This window comes from Homarus americanus, unplaced genomic scaffold, assembly GCF_018991925.1.
Source record: "Homarus americanus isolate GMGI-L3 unplaced genomic scaffold, GMGI_Hamer_2.0 scaffold19318, whole genome shotgun sequence".
Classification (NCBI taxonomy): Eukaryota; Metazoa; Arthropoda; class Malacostraca; order Decapoda; family Nephropidae; genus Homarus; species Homarus americanus.
This window is the reverse complement of record NW_024732238.1, coordinates 5,711,589-5,737,516: the sequence shown is the minus strand read 5'-3', so window position 1 is coordinate 5,737,516 and position 25,928 is coordinate 5,711,589. Positions and strand designations below refer to the sequence as shown.

The 25,928-nt window shown below is 40.6% G+C and overlaps 1 protein-coding gene across 10 annotated transcripts in view; it reads left to right on the top strand.

The window, feature by feature from the left end:
* Nucleotides 1–24,242, top strand: part of LOC121868387 (cytohesin-1-like) — a 205,806-nt gene extending 181,564 nt beyond the window's left edge. For 7 of the 10 annotated variants that reach the window (XM_042368954.1, XM_042368955.1, XM_042368953.1 and 4 more), the window contains 7 exons: nucleotides 10,424–10,488; nucleotides 17,663–17,778; nucleotides 18,369–18,519; nucleotides 19,657–19,918; nucleotides 20,116–20,346; nucleotides 20,655–20,833; nucleotides 21,910–24,242. In XM_042368954.1, coding sequence (XP_042224888.1) covers nucleotides 10,424–10,488; nucleotides 17,663–17,778; nucleotides 18,369–18,519; nucleotides 19,657–19,918; nucleotides 20,116–20,346; nucleotides 20,655–20,833; nucleotides 21,910–21,988 — 1,083 coding nt within the window. In that variant the 3' untranslated portion in view covers nucleotides 21,989–24,242. Of the gene's footprint in view, nucleotides 1–17; nucleotides 104–2,634; nucleotides 3,312–9,472; nucleotides 9,572–10,423; nucleotides 10,489–17,662; nucleotides 17,779–18,368; nucleotides 18,520–19,656; nucleotides 19,919–20,115; nucleotides 20,347–20,654; nucleotides 20,834–21,909 lie in introns of those variants that run through there. The other 3 variants (XM_042368948.1, XM_042368947.1, XM_042368958.1) reach the window with 3 other exon arrangements.
* The last annotated feature ends 1,686 nt before the right edge of the window (nucleotides 24,243–25,928 follow it).

The following is a 25,928-nucleotide window of genomic DNA, read 5'->3' as shown; positions in this document are numbered from 1 at the left end:
CCTTCGCTTATCGCTCGTTCGGGCCGTAACTTGTACTGAACAATATTGAGAGTGGCTTTACTGCATCAACACCGAGAGGGAGCATAGTGGTGAAGTTGTGGCTGTGAGTGATAGTGCGGGTAGCGGTGGTTGTTGTCAGAAAGTTGAGTGATATCGTGATAAACAAAGTTAAGAGCCTCTGGGAAGGGTGTGTGTGTGTGATATGCCCAGGTGTGGTGGAGCTGAAGTACCAACACGGGGGTACAGGAGGCTGGTGCTAGTGTTGTGGTGTGCTGTACCTTCAACCACATAAAAAAGACAGCCCACAGAGGCGTGATTGACGAGTGCTGAGCTGCTGGTGCTCTTAGGGGAGGGCGGTGTCTAGGGTGGAAACAGCTCCCGTATGTGGTGCACTTTTCCACATTAATTCCATAAAGAGGGTGACAGTGAGAAGTACAGGTTACCAGGTGTTAGTGGATGACTCGGGGGTAACGTGTACTTGTAGTGATGGAAGAGTCATCCTGGGGAAAGAGTGATTGTGTTGGTGGCGTGTTGAAGATTGATATATCTGAGGGAGAAAAAAAACACAGACTTGGTTGAGGACTGTGGCGGCGAGCGTGATTGCAGCGGCGAGCCACCACTGGACAGACAGTTGCATGGTGGACAGGAATATAGCTGCGGCACCCGAGTGACATGACAAAATTGACTTTATAATTTGCTCAGCCGTGCAGGAAGTCACCGGCCATGGAGGTGTTGTGTAGGAAAAGAGTAGATAAAGGATCGGGATCACTTCAGGTGTTCCGGTTATCGAAAAAAAAGTGCATTCTTAACTTGGTGTTGTGAATAAGAAAGAACATTGAAGTCTGACGTGTGTATTGTGTGTAAATGAAGGCGGATATTGTTTGGTGACGGCACACACACACACACACACACACACATCCAGGAATAATGCTAAATTGTTAACCCTAAATTAACAACACCAAAAATTCAAATAAACAAACAAATTCCAAACCTGACTTTATTTTTTCTGTGTGTGTGTGTGTGTGTGTGTGTGTGTGTCTCTCTTTTGTCTCTATCGTTATTTTTATCCATGAGGTTAAAATGGGTTGCGTTAACATTTGTCAGGATGTGGTTTTGTCTGATGAACGAATTGCATCCTTAGTGTGGCTGTTCGTGGAAGCTTTGGAGTCACTGGAATAGAATGGATTAACTGGAGTTGACTTGACTGAAGTGAAGTGAACATCTGACTGGATTAAGGGAGTGCATCTAATTGGATTAAGGCTGTACAGCTGACTGGATTAAGAGAGTACATCTGACTGGATTTAAGAAGGGGATGAGGTGGGGTAAGGAAAGAGGGGTAGGATGAAGTAACTGGGATGACAAGGTGTAGCGTTTGATACGAGGTGGTCGATCGAAAAGTCCCTGTGCACCTATAGTAAACAAACACTACACTTCCTCCTTGAATATACCTACGTTGTTCTATACCTTTTGTTCTCCTGACGGTATATATTGGGTACGGTAGCTACTTGTAAGATTTAATGTGATTATTTCCAAAGTTTACTGTCAATAGAACAAGGTAGACAATACAAGGAGCCACGTACTTGTTATTACAGGTGCATAGTCACTTGTTGATCACCTTGTATATGAATATTGAGGACAAGTCCGGACTTATCTGAATAGTACTTGTTAGGTGAAGGTCGTGGGTGTGGTGTAATAGACCGAGCGTAGGACATGGGTGTGGTTTAATGTATATGGTCCTAGATATGTGGTTTAGAATATGCCTGTGACCACACGGGGTTAAGGACATGGTATGGCCCTACAAGCTTTAGGACATGGACACACCACGTTTAGACATAGGCACAAACTATAACACCTGACCTGAAGTAGGGCATGGTTGGAATTGACCTCATGCAGTAATTGTATATTTAGGACACGCGACTTTGATCGTACGTGTCCGAGCATAAAAAAAAAAAACATCGGGACACGTATCAGTCTGGCTGTGAATGAAGATTATAGGAAACGTCTATGATATAGCGAGGAAGTAGGTTATCTACTTATCACCATCGAGGGCCTGAAGACATAGTGACGTATATTATGTGGGGACACGGGGGTAAGATTTAGGACATGTGGTTATGGTGTCACCTGTGAGATAAGGGGGATGTCAGGGTTATAAGATATGGTGTGTGTGATGAGTGTAGTCAGTGATAGATCTCTCTCTCTCTCTCTCTCTCTCTCTCTCTCTCTCTCAAAATAAAGAAAAAAGTAAAAAATGCGACACAGGGTGAGGGTGATTGTGGCCTCGCCTTCTGGCCACTTGGAAACGTGTCATGCTGTTTCCTGTTGACGTAAACACTGAGAACAGAGTAAACGAAAGGTTCCGGTATACAGTATTGTGTCAGTGGTGGTTGTGGTGTAGTGGTTGTCTGTGGTGCTGTGACTAGTGCCTATACCTGGTGAGAGACGGGGGTTGTTGCGTGGACTCGTGGGGGGGAGGGGTCTTGTACCGTTGTTTTGATTCGTGACGTGGCAGCTGGCGTCCCGACCGGTCGTGGTGTGCCAAGCGAGACGTCATGATGTGTAGGGTACCGCGCATAAGGACAATATAGTCCCTAGTGCCTCACGTGTGGTAGGCTTATCTTGTTGCTCTTCCCGCAGCTGACACTATTTCTACCCTGTGAAGTATCAGTTTGATTCGAGTAAGTGTGAGATCTTGGAGAATGTCTTCCTGACGGAAACCGTGTGTGTTTAGGCCAAGATAAGAGTGTGTTACTGAGTGTGGAAGGGTATCCCCGACCGCGCCCCGCCTGAGTGGTGGGGGCGTTGGGTATGGTGGGCGTGCGGGCAGCAGCATGTACCGCGCATGGGCGTGGCGAGCAGTGCAGTGCGTCACGTGCACCTGGGTGGCCCAGAGCGAAAAGGGAGAAGAGGACGGACTCGACGAGTGTGACTGTGGATGGGTGCGGGCGTGGGCGTGTTTAGAGAGAAGGCGATCACGCCCGCTCGCTCACTCGTGGCACCATGAGAGTCGCCTCCAGCTGGGCATCCACGAGCACCTTCCTGACGACCATCACCACCACGCCCACGCCCATGACCTAGGCTGCACCACCGCCCATGACCTTGGCTACAACAATGCCATCACGCATGACCTGGGCTACAACAACACTCACAACCATGACCTGGGCTACAACAACACCCACAACCATGACCTGGGCTACAACAACACCCACAACCATGACCTGGGCTACAACAACACCCACAACCATGACCTGGGCTACAACCACGCCCCCAATAAGGACCTGCAACACGCCGACAACAGCAGCTCCAGCCTCCAGGTAGTTACAGTAAAACAGTTAACTTAATGGTGGTCAACTTAACCACTTGATATCAGGTGACTTGTGCTGCCGCGTCTGTCTCATGTTGGTCGTCCTCCTCGTTAAACGCTCGACGCTGATTCATTTACCAATTTTTAAAATAAATAAATGGACGCGTTACAGTGCAGGTATTTCCTCCCCGTGTTTCAGGAACTAAAAGTGTCCCCTGATGGTCGATATTTCCGAGTCTTTTAATATGAGTTATTACAAATTAATTTGTGATCATATTCTGAGGATGATAATGCCTGCTATTAAACTCTCTTGATTCTTTATTTACTCATTTCGGTTGATTTTTTTATCAGTCTTGTGATAGTAATTTTATGCTTCTTTGACGAAGGCTGAATAATATTATGCAGATGACCCGTGCCTACGTCACTCCATTACGAGTCTTTCCACGGAATAACTTCAGTCATGTGTGTGTACCAACCTGCAAGCCTCCCCTGTGTCTTGGCTATGTTCTAACTACTAGTGTGGCCATGTGTGCGGTGATATAAATGCACACACACACATGCATGGTGAGTGTGTGGGAGGAGGTACAGAAGAGTCGTTCACACTGACCACCGTTATAAAACTTTAACCTAACATAACCCAACCTAACCTAACATGGCGTACATCCACACTGGTCCTGCCACGCCTGTACTCTCTTAACACAGCCACACAGGTCTGGGGTATATTAACACGTCAGGTCAGCCATGAAGTATAACACACCCTGCACATGTGGCCATACTCGCTGCTGTGGTTACCAGCCCCCAGGACCCTCTCTGGCTTTGGTTGAGTCTCACGCCCCTCTCTTGTGTTTGTACCCAGGATTCTTTTATCTTACTCAGCTGCGGTCTTCTATCATGTTGAAACGTACACATTCTCCTTCCTCCCCTTTTCTCTTATTCCCTCCTTACTCCTTCCTACCCTCTCACTCCTTCCTCTCCTCTCTGTCCTTCACCCTCTCACTTCTTCCTGCCCTCTCACTCTTCCCTGCCCTCTTCCTTCCTCCCCTCTCATAGTTTCCAGGCGCGTCACGTTTTGTCTCTTCTTTCGTTGTGTTGGTATAGCGGCAGGACAGACTCTTCCCTCTCCCTAGCGGCCCACGAGTGATGTGACACGCATCCTCTGACGGCGGGAGACGGAGGGAGGGCGTTGTACAAGGATCCAACTCTCTGGTATTGTCTCACTGCTGTTGCTCGAGACGGCTTTATCCTTAATTATCTACCTTTATATACCTAACTGGACGGAAGGTGGGATGGGATTAATGTACACCTGTCTTTCTTACCTGTCTACTCGTATTTCTGTCCGTGTAATAATGGAGTTTAAGATAACAGTAGTTTATTCGTCATGCTAAAACTCCCTCACTGTGTTTAAGAATTTCCAGTGAGGTGGGTGAGAGGTGCAAGGTTAAAACAAGAGAAAATAGCACGAAGAAGGAGGGAGGGGGGGGGGTGTAAGGCGGGAGTGAGGAGTTAAATAAAGGAATATTTCGGGTGAAGCGGCAGGACCCCTCAGGCTGTCTCCCTTCACATGCTTACTTTCCTTTTCGTCTTGTGTCAGAGGTGAGGCGGGTCGGCGTCGCTGCTGCTGGTTCACGCACGGCAGAAGTTTTCCATTGTGAATTAACGCGAGCTATAGGCAGCCAACTACCCCCTCAAACAATGGAACGAGAAAGATGAGCCAATAGGATAGAATAGATTGTTGTTCATATTGATGTTGAAGAGGTGTACTTTACGTCATACTGAGTGACCGTCTGGATACAGGTAGTAGTGAACTTCATTTCAGAGTTACTGAATGGAGGGAGAGGCTGTGAACATTTGTGTTGTGGTTCAGTAATTTGCACACTGTACTGTTAAACGTAGGAAGTTGCTCCAGCACCCTAGGTGTGTGGACTGGTTGTGGTGTACTAACAGGACGGTTGCTTAGTAGTAGTGGTAAAAGAGGTGCGTTGTGGCGCGTCTTGTTGTGGTTTAGCGGTGTGTTGAGGTGGTGGTGGCGTAAGTACAGCGTGTCTAGTGGTGTGTTGAGGTGCGTCGAGTGGTACTTGACTCAGGAATCTAAGTGATGTGGGTGAAATTAACGTGTTCCTCCACTTCCTGTATATACAATAAAATGTAACCTCATACTGTATATTCCTCTTAAACTGCGACTGTACACACGACCAGTCCTGTTGCAGCATCAGTAAAACGAAACTGAGTTAATGTACAGTATTAGTTGCTCAATTTATTTTAATTATTTTTAATTGCATTATCGTTTCAGCATCCTGCTGTGATAGTATTAACACATATGTATTGATGTAACTGAGTGGTTTTGACAGATGTTGTAACAGTGGTTGCCTATATGTCGTCAATCAGGTAACGGGTGATTAGCAAACGGTGTAATTACCGACAGTAATCCCAGGGGTTCGTCCCGGGCACCTGGGCCCTGCTACCCACCCTGGCAGTAACTTGTGCCGTAATGACTCGCTAATTGATTTGATTACCTGGAATCTTTCTGAGCTTTCCAGAGGAGAGAGCTGAGGGCCTTAATGGCGGAGGTACCGGGAGGCTGTAAGAATTGGGGTTACGGGGAGGAGTTACCGGTAGGCTGCCGAGAAGGCGGTGGAGAAGCTTACTGGGCGTCTTTAAGAACTTAATTGCCGAAAGGATTTGCCGGGAAGCTTCAGGAGCCATAGTAACGAGGCTGAGAGTTACAAGGGGGCTGTGGCGTGTGTTGATGCTGAGAGGGGGGCTGACTTGGTCCTAAATCTCCATTGTAGTTGCTTCATGTTGTCGGCAGCAGCCAAGGACGCCCCATTACTGTCGTGTGACAAAGTGGCAGTCCTTTAGTGCCCTCCTCCACTCCTTCTCTTATCTTAGCGAACAAATAACGACAGACAGACAACCCAGAACATCGACTATCAATAGACGACTCAGCCATCAGGATCGACTGACTAGATCTGAAAGGTGTGTTGAATGCTCTCGCCTCACCTTCTGCCTTACATTCGATGCGAGTTTAGAAGGCTCTAATACCCTTAACTAAGAGGTGTTTACGTCTAATGGTCGTTGCATGACCCGAGCAAGAGTTAATTCCTCCAAACAGACACGTAATAGGTCGAGGACTGCGGGGCGGTGAGGTGAGGTGATACAGGTGTAAGGTGACGCAGTGATTGTGTTTCGAGGCTCCGGGTCGACCGTGGTAGAATGTGACGGGGATACAACTGGTGGCTACAAACTCCTAGCTCTTCCCAGCAGTCTTCGATGAGTGGGTTGGTACAGGTGTTTGTCTTCACGGTATAATGTACTTTTGATATTATCACGGACGTTAAACCTGCGTGTCCCAGCATCGATGCCGTATGTACAATTTTGTTGAAATAGCTTGTGTGCTGTGCGGGGGCATGTCTGTAAGTGGCCTATGTTAAGTGTAGGCGTTGTTGTTAGCTCGGCCTGTTTGTGAGTAATATTTCTTGTCAGTAAAAGCTTCAGATTCACGTGATAACACTATTATAAAAGTGGAGCCTTAACCTAGATGTGATAGACAGGCATCTACAGCCCACCAGACCTCGACACTAGATAGCTGCCTGGATCACACTCACCTCACGTCACCAGCAACACCACAAAAGCAGGAGCGGTCGGTAAAGAGGATGCTCTCGAGCTGCTTTCTGGTAATCGTCTGATAAACTGCATTTTTAACCGTGTATTGGCCTGCCGTGTAGTGGAGTATGTAGTAAGACTGGTCGTGTGGTGCTGCCTTGTGCTTCCTCACATATCAACACCAGGCTTTCTACAGACTTTCCTTCCTACACGGTTCTTGTCTCAAGGGGAGAGTCAATTGGTGAACACACTGCCAGACTGTTTGATTCTTCACACTTTTGATATAACCCACAGTTGCTCTCAACTTTGTCGGCAGTTTGTGAATCGATGAGGTGACATCCGCAGTTATGCGGGCGAGCAGTTTCTGCATGATAGTCTCAGTAATCATATATATCTGTAGTTCTCTGCGGACGAGTTGATCATGCATTTTACTGTCAGGAGTGAAGAGGTGTCTATCGTTAATGCACACGAGCAAATCCCACATTGGCATCTTTTAATAATAGTCTAGTCTATATCATAAGTTCTGGGCACACGTGTTGTTTGTGGCACGGGAGGCTCTTCGTCGATCTCCTGCCACAAGTACTTCAGGTGATGAATTCTTGTAGTTAGTTTATGGTTAACCACAGTTCTTCGAGTGAGGGGTTCTAGCAGCAGGTCTGAGAAATAACGCCTAGATGTGTACTTCCGGAACTTTCAAGTCACGTTGTTGACGCGTGCATGACGGGCGCGGCGGCCTGACCTTTACTGACCCCGTTCTTAAGGTCGCTCTTACCTTGCCGCCCATTACTCAACCACACTTGTTGCTGTTAGCCCGAGGCTTGTTTGTACGTCTTCGGGAACCACCATTAAAGCTTGTGTATACGTGTGGCGTCGAAAACTACCAATCTCACCCTAGTGATGCAAGAGCTTGGCGTCTAGCTCGAGTGTGTGTGTGTGTCATTTTACTTATTATAAGATGAAGATTGTCTGAGGTGGAACTTACTGTTTAGAGTACTATCAGTGACTACTCGAGTACTATCAGTGACAGTACTCGCTGGGTGACTGATGGCGGGCATGGGTGGTGATGGTGGCCGCCGCCTCGTTTACCCGCTATCGATTTCGGTTGGCTCATCATCCAAGCCCTTACTCGGCTGGATGATGTAGTATACTGTACAGTGTTAATGTGTCGGGCTACACGTGCTCTCACCGCTGTCGCTTGGTGTCGGTATTAACTCACTACCTGCTCCAGCTGGAGAATACTCGTATACTGGCGTTTTGAAGCCTCTCTGTGTACGCCCACATGAGGTCCTGTTTGTTTGTATGTGTTTATTTGTCAATAAATGGCATGATTATTGATGTTCGAGAAATAAGACAGTGACTATAGGACCCTCATCACCCTGCCACGCGCCTCCATGACACTCATGCACACATTCACCCAGAGTATATTGTGTTCCTTTTCAGTGTGTGTGTGTGTGTGAAGAACCACAGGTATGGAGAGTGGCTCGGGTGGTGGTGGTGGGTCGTCACTGTTTGTTCCTTTACTACAGGAACCAGCTCTTTACTCTCTTGGCTTTACAAACATCCTTACTCGCCAAATACACACCAAGTCAACCCTGTGATCAGTAATTGTACTGTACACGCAGTGTTAGTGAATAGATGCTTATTCATTTTAACTTAGTGTGCGAGTGGCGTAAAATGTGGAGTACATATTCAGGGATCATTTTCTTGGCGCTTGTAACTGTTGAGCTGTGGACAGTGAAGATGACGGTAGACAGATACTGACGGAAGGATATGCTACAGTGACGGGGCAGGTGTTGAGGTGCACGGTAGTGTGGCGGCGATGACTCTGTAATGGTGTGCTGTAGTGGGCGTGTCGCGTGTTGGTGTCCATTATGAAGATATTAGATGAAGTGGCGTAATTGGGTGGCAGCATCACCAGTTAGTCTTTTGTGTTGTGTTTGGGGCAGGGGTGTGTGGAGACGTAGTGTGGTTGTCAGACTGGGTGTACCCGGGCGGTTATCTAGCTACTCCCAGTTTCCGGTGGTGATGATGGTGGGTATTACTAGCATTTCAACCACGTCATAACCAGCGTCACCCAGGCCTCCCTCGCCACCCCCTTGATAAGATACGAGCGAACTAGGGAGGTGGTGGAGGCGCTTACACCACCACCTGGAATGTTAGTACCAAAAACGAGGGACTGGACTGTGGGCGGGTGAAGGTGTCGAGGGCTGTTGGAGAGGAGAGTGGCCTTGGCACCATCTTGTTATGTAAACTAGACTTAGGAGTTTCCACACCATTAATCCGCCTCACTCTCAACTCCTCGATATTATTTCGTCTAGTAACATGATCGCCTAGAGGTGATATTTACGTGAAAATATAACCCGTGACGTCACGTTCGTGTCTTATGAAGATTACAGAACTTATTATATTCTTATCAGTCACGTCATATTGTTTATTTTTCCTGAAAATGATACGGAGCAGCTTATCAGAGTAACCACAAGGAACCAGGTTTAGAGTGCTTATAGTGAGTCAGGGATAGAGGTAAAGATAAAGTGGTGGGGTGGTGCAGGGGGAGGTCTAGGTTTTATATCTTAACTGATAAGAGATGACAGTGTTGTGAAGCCGGACACAGTAGAGGTGCCAGTCGAAATGAAGTCACTCTCGAGGGGAACAGCAGTGTTTTATGTGGTGAGTTTTGTGTTGATCAGTTGTGCCGACTTGTAGTGCTGGTAACTGCAGGACATCATCCCCCTGGGCTTGTAGAGTCGTCCCTTGACAAGTTTTTATCTTTGCTTTTATGTGTGGGACGTGATATCTTTTAGTGTATACGAGAATATGGAGTGTTTTGCGACAAGCTGTTGCAACGTTGGGCTGCCTCCAGTCCTGTACTGTGGATGGGGAGCACAGCACACACCTGACCTGTGACGTTAAGGTGAACGATCACAGTTTTTCTTCTCAAGGCGACACATACATGAGGGTGTAGTGGGTGTGATGACACTTGCGGTGGTGAGGTGAGCGATGGGTTAGGGAGTAGCTCATCCACCAGTTGGTGTTCCTTCACTAACTACTGAGGCGTTTATGACTCGTGTCCGTGAATAAGATGTTCTATGAAGTGTGTGTAAAGCTTTAGTCACAAGGTTACGGACGCGAGCGTGTTATGCAGTCGTTAAAAGTATTGATGTGGTGTGGGCTGGAGTAGGCAAATTCTAGTAGAGGAACACCATACGTTTACAGGAGCCTACCACTACCTGGCTCGCTGCTCCTACCCTCGGTATCCTCTCTCACAGTGTTGATGTGACTTTATTAATGGTCTGGTGTCTGGTGATCGTGTCTATTGAGATTATTACGTGAGTATTATAGTATGCAGTGAGCAAGGTGTTAGATACATGAACAGGGATTTTACATTATGTTGCGCTATTTTGATAACCTTGTCATGCTTCTTCATTACTAGTGGTGAGTGCTCCATGTCAACTGTAGTACCGGCATAGTTATATCAGAAAAGACAAGAAAGGTATTAATGTATTTTCCTTTTCTTTACAGACGCTCAAAGATGAGATGGCCGAGGTCACAGCGGAGATGGAGGCGCTGGATACGGGGGAAGACAGGTCAGTACTTTTTCCTTAAGTAGCTCCTGCACGATGTCTTATGACGTGATGGTCGCCAGTGAGTTAGATAAGCGGGAATAACAACGCGTGTGAACCTTACTAATTGTACCAACGAACATTGAGTGAATATATGGTCTCCTATGCCACAATTACCGCTGAGAAATTTCAGTTTGTGGACACATAACGCATATTCAATAACCTGATAAAAATTTTGGTAAGCTATATTTACGATAATATTGATGGGTTTCATGTTAGGATGGATGGTGACGGTTCAGTAATGTTCTCTGTTGGCTGCTCTGGCTTCCTCCTGTATAACTGCCTGTTGCTTTGTGTAGAGTCGGTGTTTTATTTTTGTTCATTTGTATTGTTGTGGCAAGAAACGTAGGAAGAAAACGAAGATTGTCCTTTGTGTCCAGCAACGTGTTTTACTAGATACAAATTCTGATACAGGGAAAAGAGTAACGCGTGTAGTGAGTGGCTTAGTATGTGAGGTTGGAGGTGCACGTGTGAGTCACCTGCGCTTGTGGTCTGGTGTTGCTGGAGGGGAGACCGTGTTGTGTCCTCGCCCCACCCTACTCTCTTGCCTTGCCTCTGGTCATATATGACAAATTTAGGATTCTTGTTGTTAATATTGCCACCTTTGATATAGAAGCAGCCTATGAATATTTGTGGTATATATAAACGAGATAAATATTTACTTAATATAGTATTGAAAAGCCTGAGGGGTGAACACCTTTATCATGGTACTCGACTTTCTTACAGCAGAGAGACCTTGCTTCTCTGAAATGTTTACCTTGGGTACAGCACATTAAACCAGGAATCCCATCACCCTGTAAGAGGACCCTCACCCAAACGAGACTTTATTCTCCTCTCGCACTGCAGTTTGTGGTCCACTTCTCCTCTCTCACACTGTGGCCCACACACGACTCTGTTGGCTTGTATTGTTATTGCCAAGGTCCCCTGGCTCATATCCATATAGGATAGGACACAGCCTGTGTTAGTAGCACCGGACAAAACATCAGAATAAGAGGAGTTTCACAACAATTGGGTAGGTCACCTCTGACTTTATTTCGTCCAATCTGAATTGGATGCAACATTCAGTCTGTTAAAGTTATGACTACCAAACACGCTAGTGAGTCAAATATTTACGTGATTGTGTTTTTCACGAATGCTTAAGAATAGGTGGTTGAAGACTGGCAGGAAACATAATTAGGGTTAAACTTCAGGTTGAACTTTGCCTTGCCCCAAAGTTCACATGCATCTACCACTTAGCTCAAGACACTTCTCGCAGGCACAATTAACAGTCCATTAGCGCATCCACATGAGTTGGCTCTTACTGAAGTTACGTGCGTCAGTTAGTTTTGATCGTCAACTTTATAGTGATACACTTGGCGTTTGTTTTATCTCAGCACACACTAACAAGAAGACTTCAAGAGTCATATATATATATATATATATATATATATATATATATATATATATATATATATATATATATATATATGATATGTGTGTGTGTCATGACAGAGGCAGGTCGTCAATTCAAATATATCTTCTTGGCTAACCTTGAGAGAACCTAGGAGTAGTATCAGCCATCCAAAACATTACACTTGGCAAGGTTGTGCATTTCTCCAACCGTAACTTTAAACTAGGTTTTCACCTCTAATGGTTGAGGCTTGTAATTATCCAGGAGCTCCTAACAGTGGCAGCATAATATATTATGTGTGTGTGGAGATGACCTTGTGTGTTGGGCCGGCAGCCCTGCTAGCGGCCGCGCCTCCCAGGGATACTTGGCACGTCATGTTTCTTTAAAATATTTACCTGTACACGACGGATGTGTAGAAGAGTGGCGGTGCTTTGGCGTTTCCCCTTACTCCACCAGCCAAGTTAAGGACGTGTCACAGCCGTAGGTATCTCGGAGGCATTATGAGAGACCATTAGTTGAAGCACCTAGTTTGTTCATGTGACGTGAATGTTTATAGTGGAGTCAGCCAGCCGTACATCCCCCCACCAATAGCTGGCATTGTCTTCACCCTTAGGGAAACTTTGCTTCACTGCACTGTCTACTGATCGAGTGTTACGTTTATTAAAATATTGAAAGCCAATCATAACCTTTCAAAGGTTAATTGCAACGGCTTTTAATGGAAGGTCATCAATGTTTTATCTTTCTGTAATTTAAATAAATAAGCCTTGGTGAATATTCCTATCATTACTATTATTTTGTCTACTATTTACTTACTAATTATCAGCATTTATATCTTAGTTACTCTCTAATAGCTAACAGGGAAATCTCATTATTCTGATCACTAGAACTGAAGACAGGGAACATTCCGCGTGTTGCCCAACCTCGGGAATTCCCCCCCACCATCCCATCCTGTTCGGCCAAGGCTCCCCACACCCAGGACTTAGAGGGGGGGCGGAGGTCTGGGAGGGGATGGGGAGCTGGCTTGGGGGTACGTGGGGACATCGAGTTCGTCAGTACCAGGGGACGACACATCCATGTTATAGTTGATACATTGCTGCAGGGTATTGTTGGGGTGACTCATTCAACCATTATTTACTTTGGATAAATCATAGAGTTTGTCATGGAAATTTTCATTGTGTTTAAAGCGTGAATATAAGCCGTCTTAGTTCTTCCATAGTGCATGTCTATGGTCTCTGGATAGTTTTATGATTTAGGTTAGATGTGGATAACAGGATCGATCGAGCCGGTAGTAGGATCACCATCTACTTAGGCAATCTTAGCCTGAAGGGATGACGTTACGTGCTGAGGCCAGTGTGAGTGAGATGGATACTGAAGGAGGTGCAGGTGAAGGTGAAAGAAAATGACAAACCAACACTTTATTATCTTTTATACTTCCAGGAAATGAAGTGACGATTGTTCAGAAACCTTCTTTGTTCATCCTCTAGTCTAAACCAGAGCATTCACCAGTATGCCTGTCACTGGTCTTGGATGATAACCCTGTCCTCGTGCTTTTGGATTACCACTGGGAATTTATATTATTTTTAAAGTGTTATAGAATTTTATTAATAATTCTTCGAAAAACAATCATGGCGATCATTATGTTCATATAATTGTATAAGGTCATTTGGCCTATTGAAATGCTTTTAAGATTTAAACTATAAATTTAGTTCAGAATTTACCAAGTCGGTGATCGAACTGGTCAATGTTAATGGTAAATTCCATATGATTAAAGGGGCGTTATTAAGTAATAGTAACATTATAAACGCTCGTTGTTCTGATTGATGTTGACCTTGGCGAGTCTAGGCTACGGTGGTAGCTGTGTATTGTAACCACAGTGTTTTACTTCTATTGAACGTGTAGCAGGGTGTGGTGGAGCTGGCAGTACCTGGGTTCATCAGGACGTGACCACTGTGGCTCACCGTGGCAGGTGAGCCACCCAGGCCCCGTTGTGAGTCGTTTGACCTGTGCCCGTGTGAGCTAATTCCCGTAAAAAAAAAAGGGGAATTTATCATGCTTACTAGGGTCTCACCGTGGCGAGGAGGTTATATCTTCGTCCCGGGTAGCATCTTGTAATTTAGGGAGCCTACCTCAGCTGGTGGCAACTCTATCTAAAGTACCTTTTGCAGCACCTGTACGCCTGGTTGATCAAGAGAGAGAACACAGGGTGGAATGGGAAGCCCCGCACCTGATGTAGTGAGCAAGCAAGTGGAGGGCATGTTTTTCCTATTACGCATACGAAAAACACTGAAGCGTATATAACGTTTTTAATTTCTATCGTTTGATCCGCATTTGCCAAACTGTACACTGTAGCCCCTCACACAGTTATGCAACCCTCGAGCCCCACAATACAGCTGTTGGCCTTCACTGCGTTGCTGGTTGTGTCAGTGCGCCCCCCTCCCCTCCCCCCACCTGGGCCAGGTCGAATATCCTGTAATAGATATGGTAACTTGTATTACGGCCATACACGCTAGTTATTCCTGTTGTGGTGTACGTTTGTCATGTCGTCCACTAGTGTGTTTACAGATATTGTGTGCTGGCATAGTGTAATCTCGGCATTTGTCATCACAACCCTATTATATCATGCAAATGACATGTTGACAGCAAAAATGCATGGGGAATAGATATGGATTGACAGGTGTTGTGGTAGGCCAGGTAGGGGAAGGAGGGGCCCCAGTGTTTGTGTGAACTTCGACATATTGTTAATTCTTGTCAATTGTACAGTTGTTTATATTTTAAAAGCGTCGTCTTTATACAAGTTAATATTTATCTCACCCGCTCATGTTCCCTAAACCGGGTGATACTTGCAAGTTAGGACTAAACCCTGGAGTTGCGTAAGTACCAAGTTATGCAACACCAGAATTATGAGGGATTTGTTCTGGGTTGCAGTCTTGAATCACATATTTCTACTTTGGGCCACATACTGTAAAGCTCCTGCCCCGAGGAGTACACACGCCACTATACTTGACGAAAATAAGATTAAAAACCTCACTTAACGCAAGAGTTTCAAATCATGGGGAGAGTGAGGTGCCTCCCGAGGGACACGTTACTGTGGCAACTGTTGTTTATTATTCGTGCCGAGCTGGTGTTCAGGTTTAAACAATTGCATGTTTAGGTAAATATCTGCGGTATTATGTGATTTTGTCATTATTCCTGTAGTTATGGTTATTTATTTTTTTTTTTGTCTAGTAATGTGGGATAGGAACGTTGAATTGTCTACATTGTTGAAGCGTAGTACCACGTTATAACATCAATATGAAGCAAGTAACAGAAAACAGTTTACAGTACAAGTAATCCTAGATCAACTTGTAATCCATAAAATCATAAATGATCGCTGTTTTGGAAATATAATGGCAGGGGGAATGGTCGACCGGTGTTGGTCCTTGTAATAAAATTTTCATGGATAATTCATTTGTTTTCAGTATTGTTCATAACCGATGTAGGATTCGTAGAGGCTCAGTTTAGGTTAAACATGAAGGTTACATACAAAGTCAGCTGGCTGTTCTGGTACATTGTTGGACGTGGAATCTCGCCCTTGTTGTTCATATGATTTTAGCTTTCTTTAAATTCAACATAAAGTAATTCTCGCATTATTTGTATGTGAACGTAAATTTAAGTTTTATTTCCCCCTTTTTATTATAAAGTTCATTGTTCACATATTTTTCTCCTTGAAATTGCTCTAAACTAGTTCAAACAAAACTACTGATAACGGTATAGTGTCGTGCTTGTAATGTGGATGTAATAGGACCAAAGTATTTGTGCTGCGTCATTGTGGTAAGGTGTAGTGATGATCCTCACCGATATACTGTATTTTGAGACCTGTCCAAAAAAAATAAAAAATAAATTCATTGTGTGAGGGCATTTCACCTAGAGTCTAGTTCTATATAAGGTGCCCTGCGATAGGATTTGTTTCCATGTATCCTCTTTGTCCATATTCAAGGGATCTGTCGCGAGTTGATTGTTATATCTGTACTGAACTGGGCCTCGGGAACAAGCGCAAATGAAACTCACAAGACTTTAATCAAGAAGCTTTAACTTACTCTGGGCCTTAATAAGAATAAACATAGTATGTAGATGTTACTACACCTCCGGTTGTATATTTTATACATACGTTAAACCTCAATATCCACAAATTCTGATGGGACTAAAAATATGTATATGGGTGAGGTTTGCAAGTGGTATTCTTGAATTTTTCTAATTGTTTTTCACAACCATGAGTGCACCTGCCATAAGCTTTGTTTGAGCTGGCCCCTGGCAGTCATGGAGTGAGAGCCAGGTAGTGAATGTAGCCTCGTGAGTTAGCAGTAGTCAGGCCAGTTGGACTGGTGGCCTCCCAACCTCGGCGCCACCTATTTCCCATGAACCAGTGTCCACGCCACATTATCTGCCCCAAACCTTTGTTACTCGAAAAACATTATATTTTCATGTTATTTTATATATATATATATATATATAGAATTGTATTTATGTTATCAGTCTGTACTCACCCCTGAAGATGTGAATTACACGAAAGCGCTTGGGAACTTCGTGTTTTCTTCTTTCCTTGTGGTTATCAGCATATACCTAGATCACGCGCACCTACAGTGATTTACTTGTATATATATATATATATATATATATATATATATATATATATATATATATATATATATATATATATATATATATATATATATATATATATGTATATATATATATATATATATATATATATATATATATATATATATATATATATATATATATATATATATATATATATATATATTTCATGTAGATCCACAATGAAAACGTGGATAAGATAAATCTTGATAAAATCACACGGGAAAAGGGAAACAACGGAGCACCTTAGCTTTCGTCTTTATTCAAAACATCTTCAGTTGTATAGTTCATTTTTAGTCCATATAACACGCGGACTTTGGACTAAAAATGAAGTATACATGGTACCTCGTGTTTCATACCAGCTGGATTCGGTAAAATGCTACTGACATCCACATAGCAGTACAGGCAGTTCCCAATGAGAGGTTCATGGCGCCATCAGCTCGATGAACAGGCTTTGTGTGAAATATCACATAGTCTATAACTGCTTTTAGTGCTCTTGTGGTATGGTCAGTAACGTTCCCTGGTCCCATGCATTAGGTCGAGGGTTCGAGTCCTGGCTGGTGAGGTCGTTGATTATATGTTCAAAGTCCGCGTGTTATATGGACTAAAAATGAAATACAGTATATATATATATATATATATATATATATATATATATATATATATATATATATATATATATATATATATATATATATATATATATATATATATATATATATATATATATATATCCTGCTGAAACCTTGGATACTGTGTTAAATAATTGTGGAGGAAATAAAGTTTGCTAACGAATTAGTTACCCAAGGTTACCAACCCTAACAAACCTCAATATTGTACGGTACCTGCACATGTACTGGACTCCTTTTGAATATCATGTACTGTCACTTGAGTATATTTAGTTAGGTGTAAATCTTGCAAAAAAAGATTCTTGATTATGCTGTACAGTATTTGGTAGAATAGAGTATGTTAAACACACATTAAATTCTCAAAATTACAATACAAGTTAAGATCCCTATAATAAGTGAAAGATTGCATTTTTTTTCTGTAATTCGTGTGCTGAACATTCGCTAAAGTTTATTATTAATTTTTTTTTTTTCCCATCCACAGTAAGAATAATCCAAAGAGTAAGCAGATGAGCATCGGAAGGAAAAAGTTCAACATGGATCCTAAGAAAGGAATAGAGTACCTCATTGATCATGGACTTCTAAAAAATACTCCTGACGGTAATTATACTCCAGTCTTTAATTAATTTATAAAAGTGAATAATATATTGTACTGTATAGTAAAAATGTTTATGAGCTCAATCACGCCCATTTGTGCACATGCTTTTGCTTGATCTAAATGAAACCATGTGGTAAATCCAGTCTGCAAATGTCAACCTTATTATTTCCCTGGTCTTACATGTTTACAGTTTATGACTTATTATTATTATTTTTATTTATAATATTATTAGCAACTAATAATAAGTACAGTTTATACATGTAATTAAAACCTTTGGAGCCTTAATAATAAATTATACAGTACGTACAATATTGTACTGTACAGTACTTCTTTAACACTCTCTCATTAACATTGTACCTGTACTTTAAGATTGGCTGTATCATATAAGTACAGAGCAGTACGGTACTGCATATAGGCACTGTACTGTACTCCAAGACTTTGGTTGTCATTACTACTGTACTTTAGGACTATGGCTCAATCTATTACAAATTGTATTTAAAACAATAACCATAGGTATTTTTATATTGAAATATATTTTAAGTCCATAATGGTTTTTTCTCAACTCACTCAAGTACAATTCTTCTTCATACAGATATCGCACAGTTCCTGTATAAAGGAGAAGGACTTAACAAGACAGCAATTGGAGACTATCTTGGTGAACGTAATGACTTTAATCAGTCCGTTCTCGATGCTTTTGTCTGTCTCCATGATTTCACTGACCTAATCCTCGTTCAGGCCCTAAGGTATGTGCAATGTGTTATTATTTGGTTCTTCTATTTATTAGATCTCAGGAAAATTACCACAGTATACAATACTTGTTACAATTTACAGTACAGTACTAGTAGGTAGCTTCCAAACAGGGAGGTACTACCGCCTGGGAAGATATTGGAAGCATAATGTGTTGTCTAATGGTAGACCCTGCTGCCATATGGCATCACGAAAATTGTGACCAAGTCCCAGGTTGCTCATCTGACTTTCTGCTTCATTTACACGCAATTGCAGGGTCTCAATTGTTTCTCTTACCATTGACAACACAACATACATATATTGTTTCTCACTTTTGATCTTTTTTTTTAATTTTTGTATTTATAGTTCTTTATTATTAATATTATTATTATTACAGTTACTGTATTATTATCATCATTATTTTATTATTATTATTATTATTATTATTATTATTATTATTATTATTATTACATTTTCGCCCCCCTGGCCCCAATGTGGGTCAGTGACCTGTGCCCGGGTGGGCTAATCCCCGTAAAAAAAAAATATATATAAACTGTTGCTTAGACATGTCAGATATTCCCCAAGCTAATTGAAGTGTGCTGTATTTATTAAGTGATAAAAGGTGTACCTGTATTACACAATTAACATTTAAATACTACCTTTACTTATTACACAACATTAAGAGAATGTAGTAATTATATCACGTTAAAAAGAGAATGGATGAGTGGCCCTCGTTTATCGAGTTTGAGAATTGTAATGTGGTAGTAGGAACTTGTCTGACATGTTAAAACTAGTTTCTTACAGACCCTTTCATTAACGTGTCAAACATATCAACTGTAGACAAGTTTGTGTTCTAGATTATGAATTTAATAGAATAATATGAATTATTATTTAATACCAGGTTCATTTTGCCCAAATTCCTGTGATTACTTTTTTCCTTAAAGTCCAAGATATTTTATTGCCCTCATCTCTGAATTCAGTACAGTACTGTACATAATCATTTTCCTTACACCCTGAGTTAGAACATTATTACTCGAGAAAAATTAAATGGCATTTTCTTAAAAGCAATACTGTAGTATTAGATGACATGCAATTTGATATTCTTCATGGCTACTATTTGTGATATTTTAAATTATTGTTTATCTATCCAACAGACAATTTCTGTGGAGTTTCCGTCTGCCTGGTGAAGCACAAAAGATTGATAGAATGATGGAACGTTTTGCTCATCGATACTGTGAACTTAACCCATCAATCTTCCAACACCCTGATACATGTTTTGTGCTGTCTTTTGCAATCATCATGTTGAATACCTCCTTGCACAACCCTGCAGTTAAGGACAAACAAACAATTGAGCAGTTTATCACTATGAACCGTGGCATTGATAATGGAGATGATCTTCCCAGAGAACTCTTGGAGGTAAAATTTTCATATAGATTCATTTTACTTCTATTGAAATGTAACAAATCCTTGTTGATTAGTTGCATTACAAAAAATAACAATTAAAGGAAAGTATAATGAAAATGTTACATATTGTATAAACCATAATTAAATTTTTTGAATTTTTTTCTTCTATACACACTACTGTAATATTCAATGTATTTAACTTTTAACAGAGCTTATACGATAGTATCAAGACAGAACCCTTTAAGATTCCTGAAGATGATGGGAATGATCTGATGCACACATTCTTCAACCCTGATCGTGAGGGTTGGCTAATGAAACAGGGTGGTCGCTACAAATCCTGGAAGAGGAGATGGTTTATCCTCAACGACAACTGTCTCTATTATTTTGAGTACACTACCGATAAGGAACCAAGAGGGATTATTCCACTGGAGAATATTGAGGTATGAAAAATATCTGTACCCTGTACAGTACAGTACTTGATTTCAAGATTTAATCAGTGACACAATTAATGAAAATATTGATATAAGAAAAACTTTGGCATTTTTATTGTATGTGAACATACAGTATAGTGTTTGAAATGGTAATGAGTATGGACCTGCAAATTCATGTTTCTCTTTACAGTATTAGAACTAACCTTGATAATCAAGATAACTTTTATATCTCATATATTTTGTCCCTCTGTTTTGCTCCCCAGTTTTTACTCGAGGTTTAACTGATCTTTGCACTCAGGTTTATAAATTCATTTCAGGTTCGTGAAGTGCAGGATCGCAATAAGCCAAATTGCTTTGAGCTGTATGCTACGTCGACAGATTTCATTAAAGCTTGCAAGACAGACAGCGAAGGGAAAGTTGTAGAAGGAAAACACACTGTATATCGTATGTCTGCAGCAACTCCAGATGAAAAAGAGGAATGGATTAAGTGTATAAGGTAAGGCTAAGTTCTTTAATAGGGGTTACTGCATATGTAATAATTCTTATTTTGAGCAAGGAAAATTTTCCAATTTAGGCCACAATCAGCTCTGCTTCCTAGTTGTTCATTACCAACATATTTTGGTGTATCCTCAACATTATGTTTGCCTCCCTCCTACCATCTATCTATGGTTTATACACTCTCTGACACTACTTTAATTTATACATTTAATTTCTTTATTTATTATTCTCTATATAATATTCACTACACATATTTTCAAACATAATTTTTGTCACGGCTAATTTCCTCCTTCCTTATGTATTTGGAGTCTATCCTTCACATCCGTACTATGCATTTCAGACATCTCAATTCCTCCATCCTGTCTTCATTCAAACTAAAATTAATTTCTCAATCTCTCTTCTCTAATTTTCATAGCTTTACCCTTGTACTCTTTTGTACACCCTTCCCTCCTTCTCTTATTCTGTCCCCAGATGCCACACAAAAGGCTTGTTCAGAACTTATTATAGCACTGAAGTTCCAAAAGGGGGAATTTCAGTGATTGCTACATTTTTTTGTATTTCTTCTTTTTGGCTTGTTTGTCTAGGACTAGGTGATATCCCAGCCATTTTTCAGCTAGGAAGCTAAAATTAGAACACAAAAGTGACCAAGTTCTTTGCCCAAATTAATGGAGTTGTTTATATATTGCTCATATTTTGTTCAAAGCATGGCAGGGGGGGCAATGTACAATGAACATGCCATTACTTGTGTATTTTCAATCTATTAAATTTAAGGTAGTGAAATAACCTGAAGAGAATGTTGAAAATATACGTAGTACAGTACCAGTATATTTTTGTACTCGTGTAAGTAATTTTTTATTGACGTTCATATAAATGGTTGAAAAGGATAGTTTGAAAGTTTAAAGTACTATACATTGTTTGTTTGTAGTGTTCAGAAATCCTATCCCCTAAAGTTAGCGAATTTCTTTAAAAAATATGTATACCCTGTATACTGTAAATTATATTGTAGTTGTACAAGCTTTTATACATTCATATTATGCAATTTTATTTTATTTATTTATGTATTTTTTTTTTCAGACAAAGTATCAGTCACAATCCATTCTATGATATGTTGGCGAAGAGAAAGAAGAACATCCAGAAGAATAGCAGTCGATAATTGTGGATAAAGGGGCACACTGTGCGTGTGAATAATTAGCTCACAAACTAAGTGTGGAAGTGGTTAATATCCAAATAAATGTAAGAAATTGTTATTATATATAAGAAATGGCAGTGTTTTAGGACACAGATGCCTTGCACTCTTTAAACATGAGTGTTTGATGAAAAGAGAAACAAAACTTGCAGTTGGATAAGCTGCATTTCACTGATAACATAAACTGATATACTGTATTACAGTTATGATCTGTGGAAACTCCTATCCAGAACTAATGCAAAGTGAAAGTGTACTGTACTCTTTAGATGGAAAGAAATAATTGTACAGTATTTGCATGCCAGTGTGTCCTCCTCTCCTGGAAAAATAGACATTGCTTCATAATCACTCTTAGCCTTGCTTGGTGATTTTTGTAAGCTTGTGAATTTTTTTTTGTACATATTTATGTGAATAGTAGAAAGACAAAATTTTATGGCATATATTATTTAGATACTGTAATTCAGTCTGCAATGTATGCCTGTGATTTACAAAGGTCTTGTGTATTTGTGTAAATATATTGTACGTATTTGGCTTGTTGAAGCACTTGTGTATAAGGTCATTCTGTTGTGATTGTCATTTTTTGTGACTAGTTGAACATTTCTTAGACACCAAGAGTGAAAGGCAGAAAGCAGAAAAGTCTGTTTGTACCAAATTGTATATATTTAAGGAATTTACAGTACAGTATATTACCAGATTATAAATGTAATACATGTGTGGATGGTTGCATGGATTATATAAAATTTGTGGTACAGTATTGTATTTTGATGCTACCTAATTGCAGTGCACATTTATATTTTATGCCATTTCTCGTGTTCTATCACGCATATGACACAACATTGCTGAAATGACCCACGTTCTGCTGTGATCCGGCTGATGTATGAATGAAACTTGTAACTTACGTTGCTCATTTCACTTGGTGAAGAGAAGTCTAAAAACATAAAACCTTTTTCCTATATATTTTAAATAATTTCATTTTTCTTGGGGCCAAATTACTGTATATGAAAAACTAGATTTCTTTTTAAATGTTAGTTCAAAAAGTATTATACAAGAAAAGCAGCCAAATTTCTGTAGTTTGCTCACACAAATTATATATAATTTGTATTTTAATGAAGCCTCTATATTAAATAATACTCCTATACCCATAATTCAGTGGCAGCCAGGATTTGTCTATATTATTCTCTGTAATTGGTTATATACTGTATGCTGTTTAAAGTTTTTGGTCTTGACATTCTCATATCCAAAGCCTGCAGTTAATAGGATACAAACTACTGTATACATTTTTTTTGTATCTTCATGAATCTATATTCCTTTTTGCCCATTTATTTATGTTGTGATCAATAAATCTAGCATCGAGAAACATTTCTTATATATGTACAGTACAACCTAAGCCCCTTCCTCACCAGTTTTCCAAAACTCAGTACAGTATTGTAATCACTAGCAGAGTGAAGCTACAGGAGATGCTTAGATCTCATGCCATTCTGTATATTTGTGTTTGTTATACCATGTACCATGTTCCGACCCTTTTACGTGCATGTGCTGTTTTCTTTCAGCTATACTCAAAAATATTCTTAACTCCTAGAGTTTAACTAATTACTATGTATCACTTTGTGTTTTAAAGCTGTGATGGCTATCATTTAATATACTTGAGTATTTAGTTATACTCTAATGCTGTGAGACTACCTTTTTACAACTATGTAGATGACAACTTTCTTGAGTTTAAAACTGTCAGTGAAACTTTCCAGTTTGTGTGTAAAGGAATCTTGAACAACAAAGATGTTAATTTTACTAGAATTTTGTTATTTGTATATCTTGTATTTTATTTTTTTCTCCTAAATATCATTCAGTATGTTTAATGTTATTTAATGATTAAGAAATATCCATATATCATGGATAATGGAAGAATTAATATTTATACAGCTACCAAAGAAATGTTTACATGAATTTTCATTTCACATTCTTTAACTGTAACAGTTGGTTTTAGTTTATCACAATTTCATTCATCTTGCCTATAGTATGCTATTTCTTTTTGCTTTCAAATTTTGTACAATAATAATTTTTTTTGTGGATTACAGTATTCAGGTAAAATTTGTTTCCCTTTAGTTCATCTACTTTTATCCACGTAGTGTTTATATTTGATTATGTACAGGCTTGTAAGGATTTTACCCAGTTGTAAATACTTCTGTAAGTCTTTATATTATTGAAATTAATAAAGTGATGACATGTTTTTCACTTTATTTTTTTCATCCACCTATGAAGCAGCAGGGTTCTCAAAAGTTTTGAAATTTTGTGAAATAATTTTCCAATGCTGGGAAAACTAGGAAAATTTAAGGGTTTAAAACTTATTTAAAGTTGATAGAATGGCAAGAATCCCAAACTTATAAAACCTCCATTGTGAAATCACTAAAAACAAAATTGTAGTACACTGCCTCGGTTAACAAGGGTTTGTTCAATGTGGATTTGTTCGAACACTTTTTTTTTAATACTACCCGATATCGCTTAACATGGGACTAAGATTTGCTCTAATGCGGGTTGAATCAGGCTAACATGGGGAAAAATCGGCTAAACGCAATTTAATAGAAACGGTTTGCATGGGCCAATGGTCAAGTCTTTTATAGTCCATGGGTAGTGTCCACCAGTGGTCGAGTCCATTACAGTCCACGAGTAGCGTTCCCTTGCCACGTGACTTGGAGTTTAGCTAATGCTCAGTCCGGCCACAACTAAAACTCACTTGGATTAACTTCAGTTTCTTCGCTTGGGTTCATCATCATGGCTCCACCTAAACGTTCTCTTAGTGTCCCTCTGCCTAGGGACACTCCAGCAAAGAAAAGTAGGATTACATTTACTCTAGAGAGTAAATTAGACGTTCTTCAACAACTACAGCAAAGCCAGTCAGCCGCTTCCATCAGATGTTAACGTCCTACCACCAACATTGTTCATACGTGAGTACAATATATTTTTTATTATTATCAAAATGCTTAATTGTCGTGTTAGACATTCTTATAACTAGAGAGGTCAGTCCACCTACTCTGTCAGAGTGGTTTTTCCGTGAATGAGTCCATCAAGAGGAATGCTGTGAAGATTAAAGTCATTATTTCAAGTAGATAAACTTAACTTTCTTCGTATTTTTGTTTTATTCAGTTACATGCACACAATCCTACATGTAGAAAGTGAAAAAAAAATCATCAATAGGTGCCAGCGGGAGGGGGAACGCTGCTAAGGGAAGTCCCCAGCTGGACCAGGTTGCTAGGGTAATCAACACTTCTAAGTATATTTTGTATATTTTATACAACTTTTTATATTTCAACTCATCATTAAACATGTTTAATTTAGGTTAAAAAGAAGTGTCATAAAAATTTTAAAAATGTCCGCCTTTTTGGAAATTTGGAAATGGCCACCCTAATTTAATCAATTAGTATACAGTATATGATTCGAGGCTCCTCTCTCAGTCTCTGGTACGTCTTCCGGTGTAGCGGACCAGTAGCCAAAACAATAACTGCGCATGCGCGGTTGATGACGTCACATTCACAAACAGTGACGTGACCCAGCCTCACCCTGAGTCGGACAAGAAGTGACCAGTTGTGCTGTGGCGATAGATAAGTGGATATGGCGACTCTGACAGGGTAGGAAATGCAGAGTGAGAACTTTAAAAAGTTTTCTGAGTACATGGAGTATGTTAAATACTAACTAAAAAATAACACCCATCGGCCAGGCAGAGACTATCGTGAAAAGAAGTAAGTGGTGAAGACTACGAGCATTAATCAGTACAGAATTGAAGGTTAGTGTATCACTTAGCAAATTTGAGAACCAAATTCAGGATTATGGGAGAGAATTATAACTTCAGAAGAAGAAAGGCAGAGTATTCTTTTGAACTGCAGTGCTGCACCATCTGCTGGGCACAGGGTATTGTTGT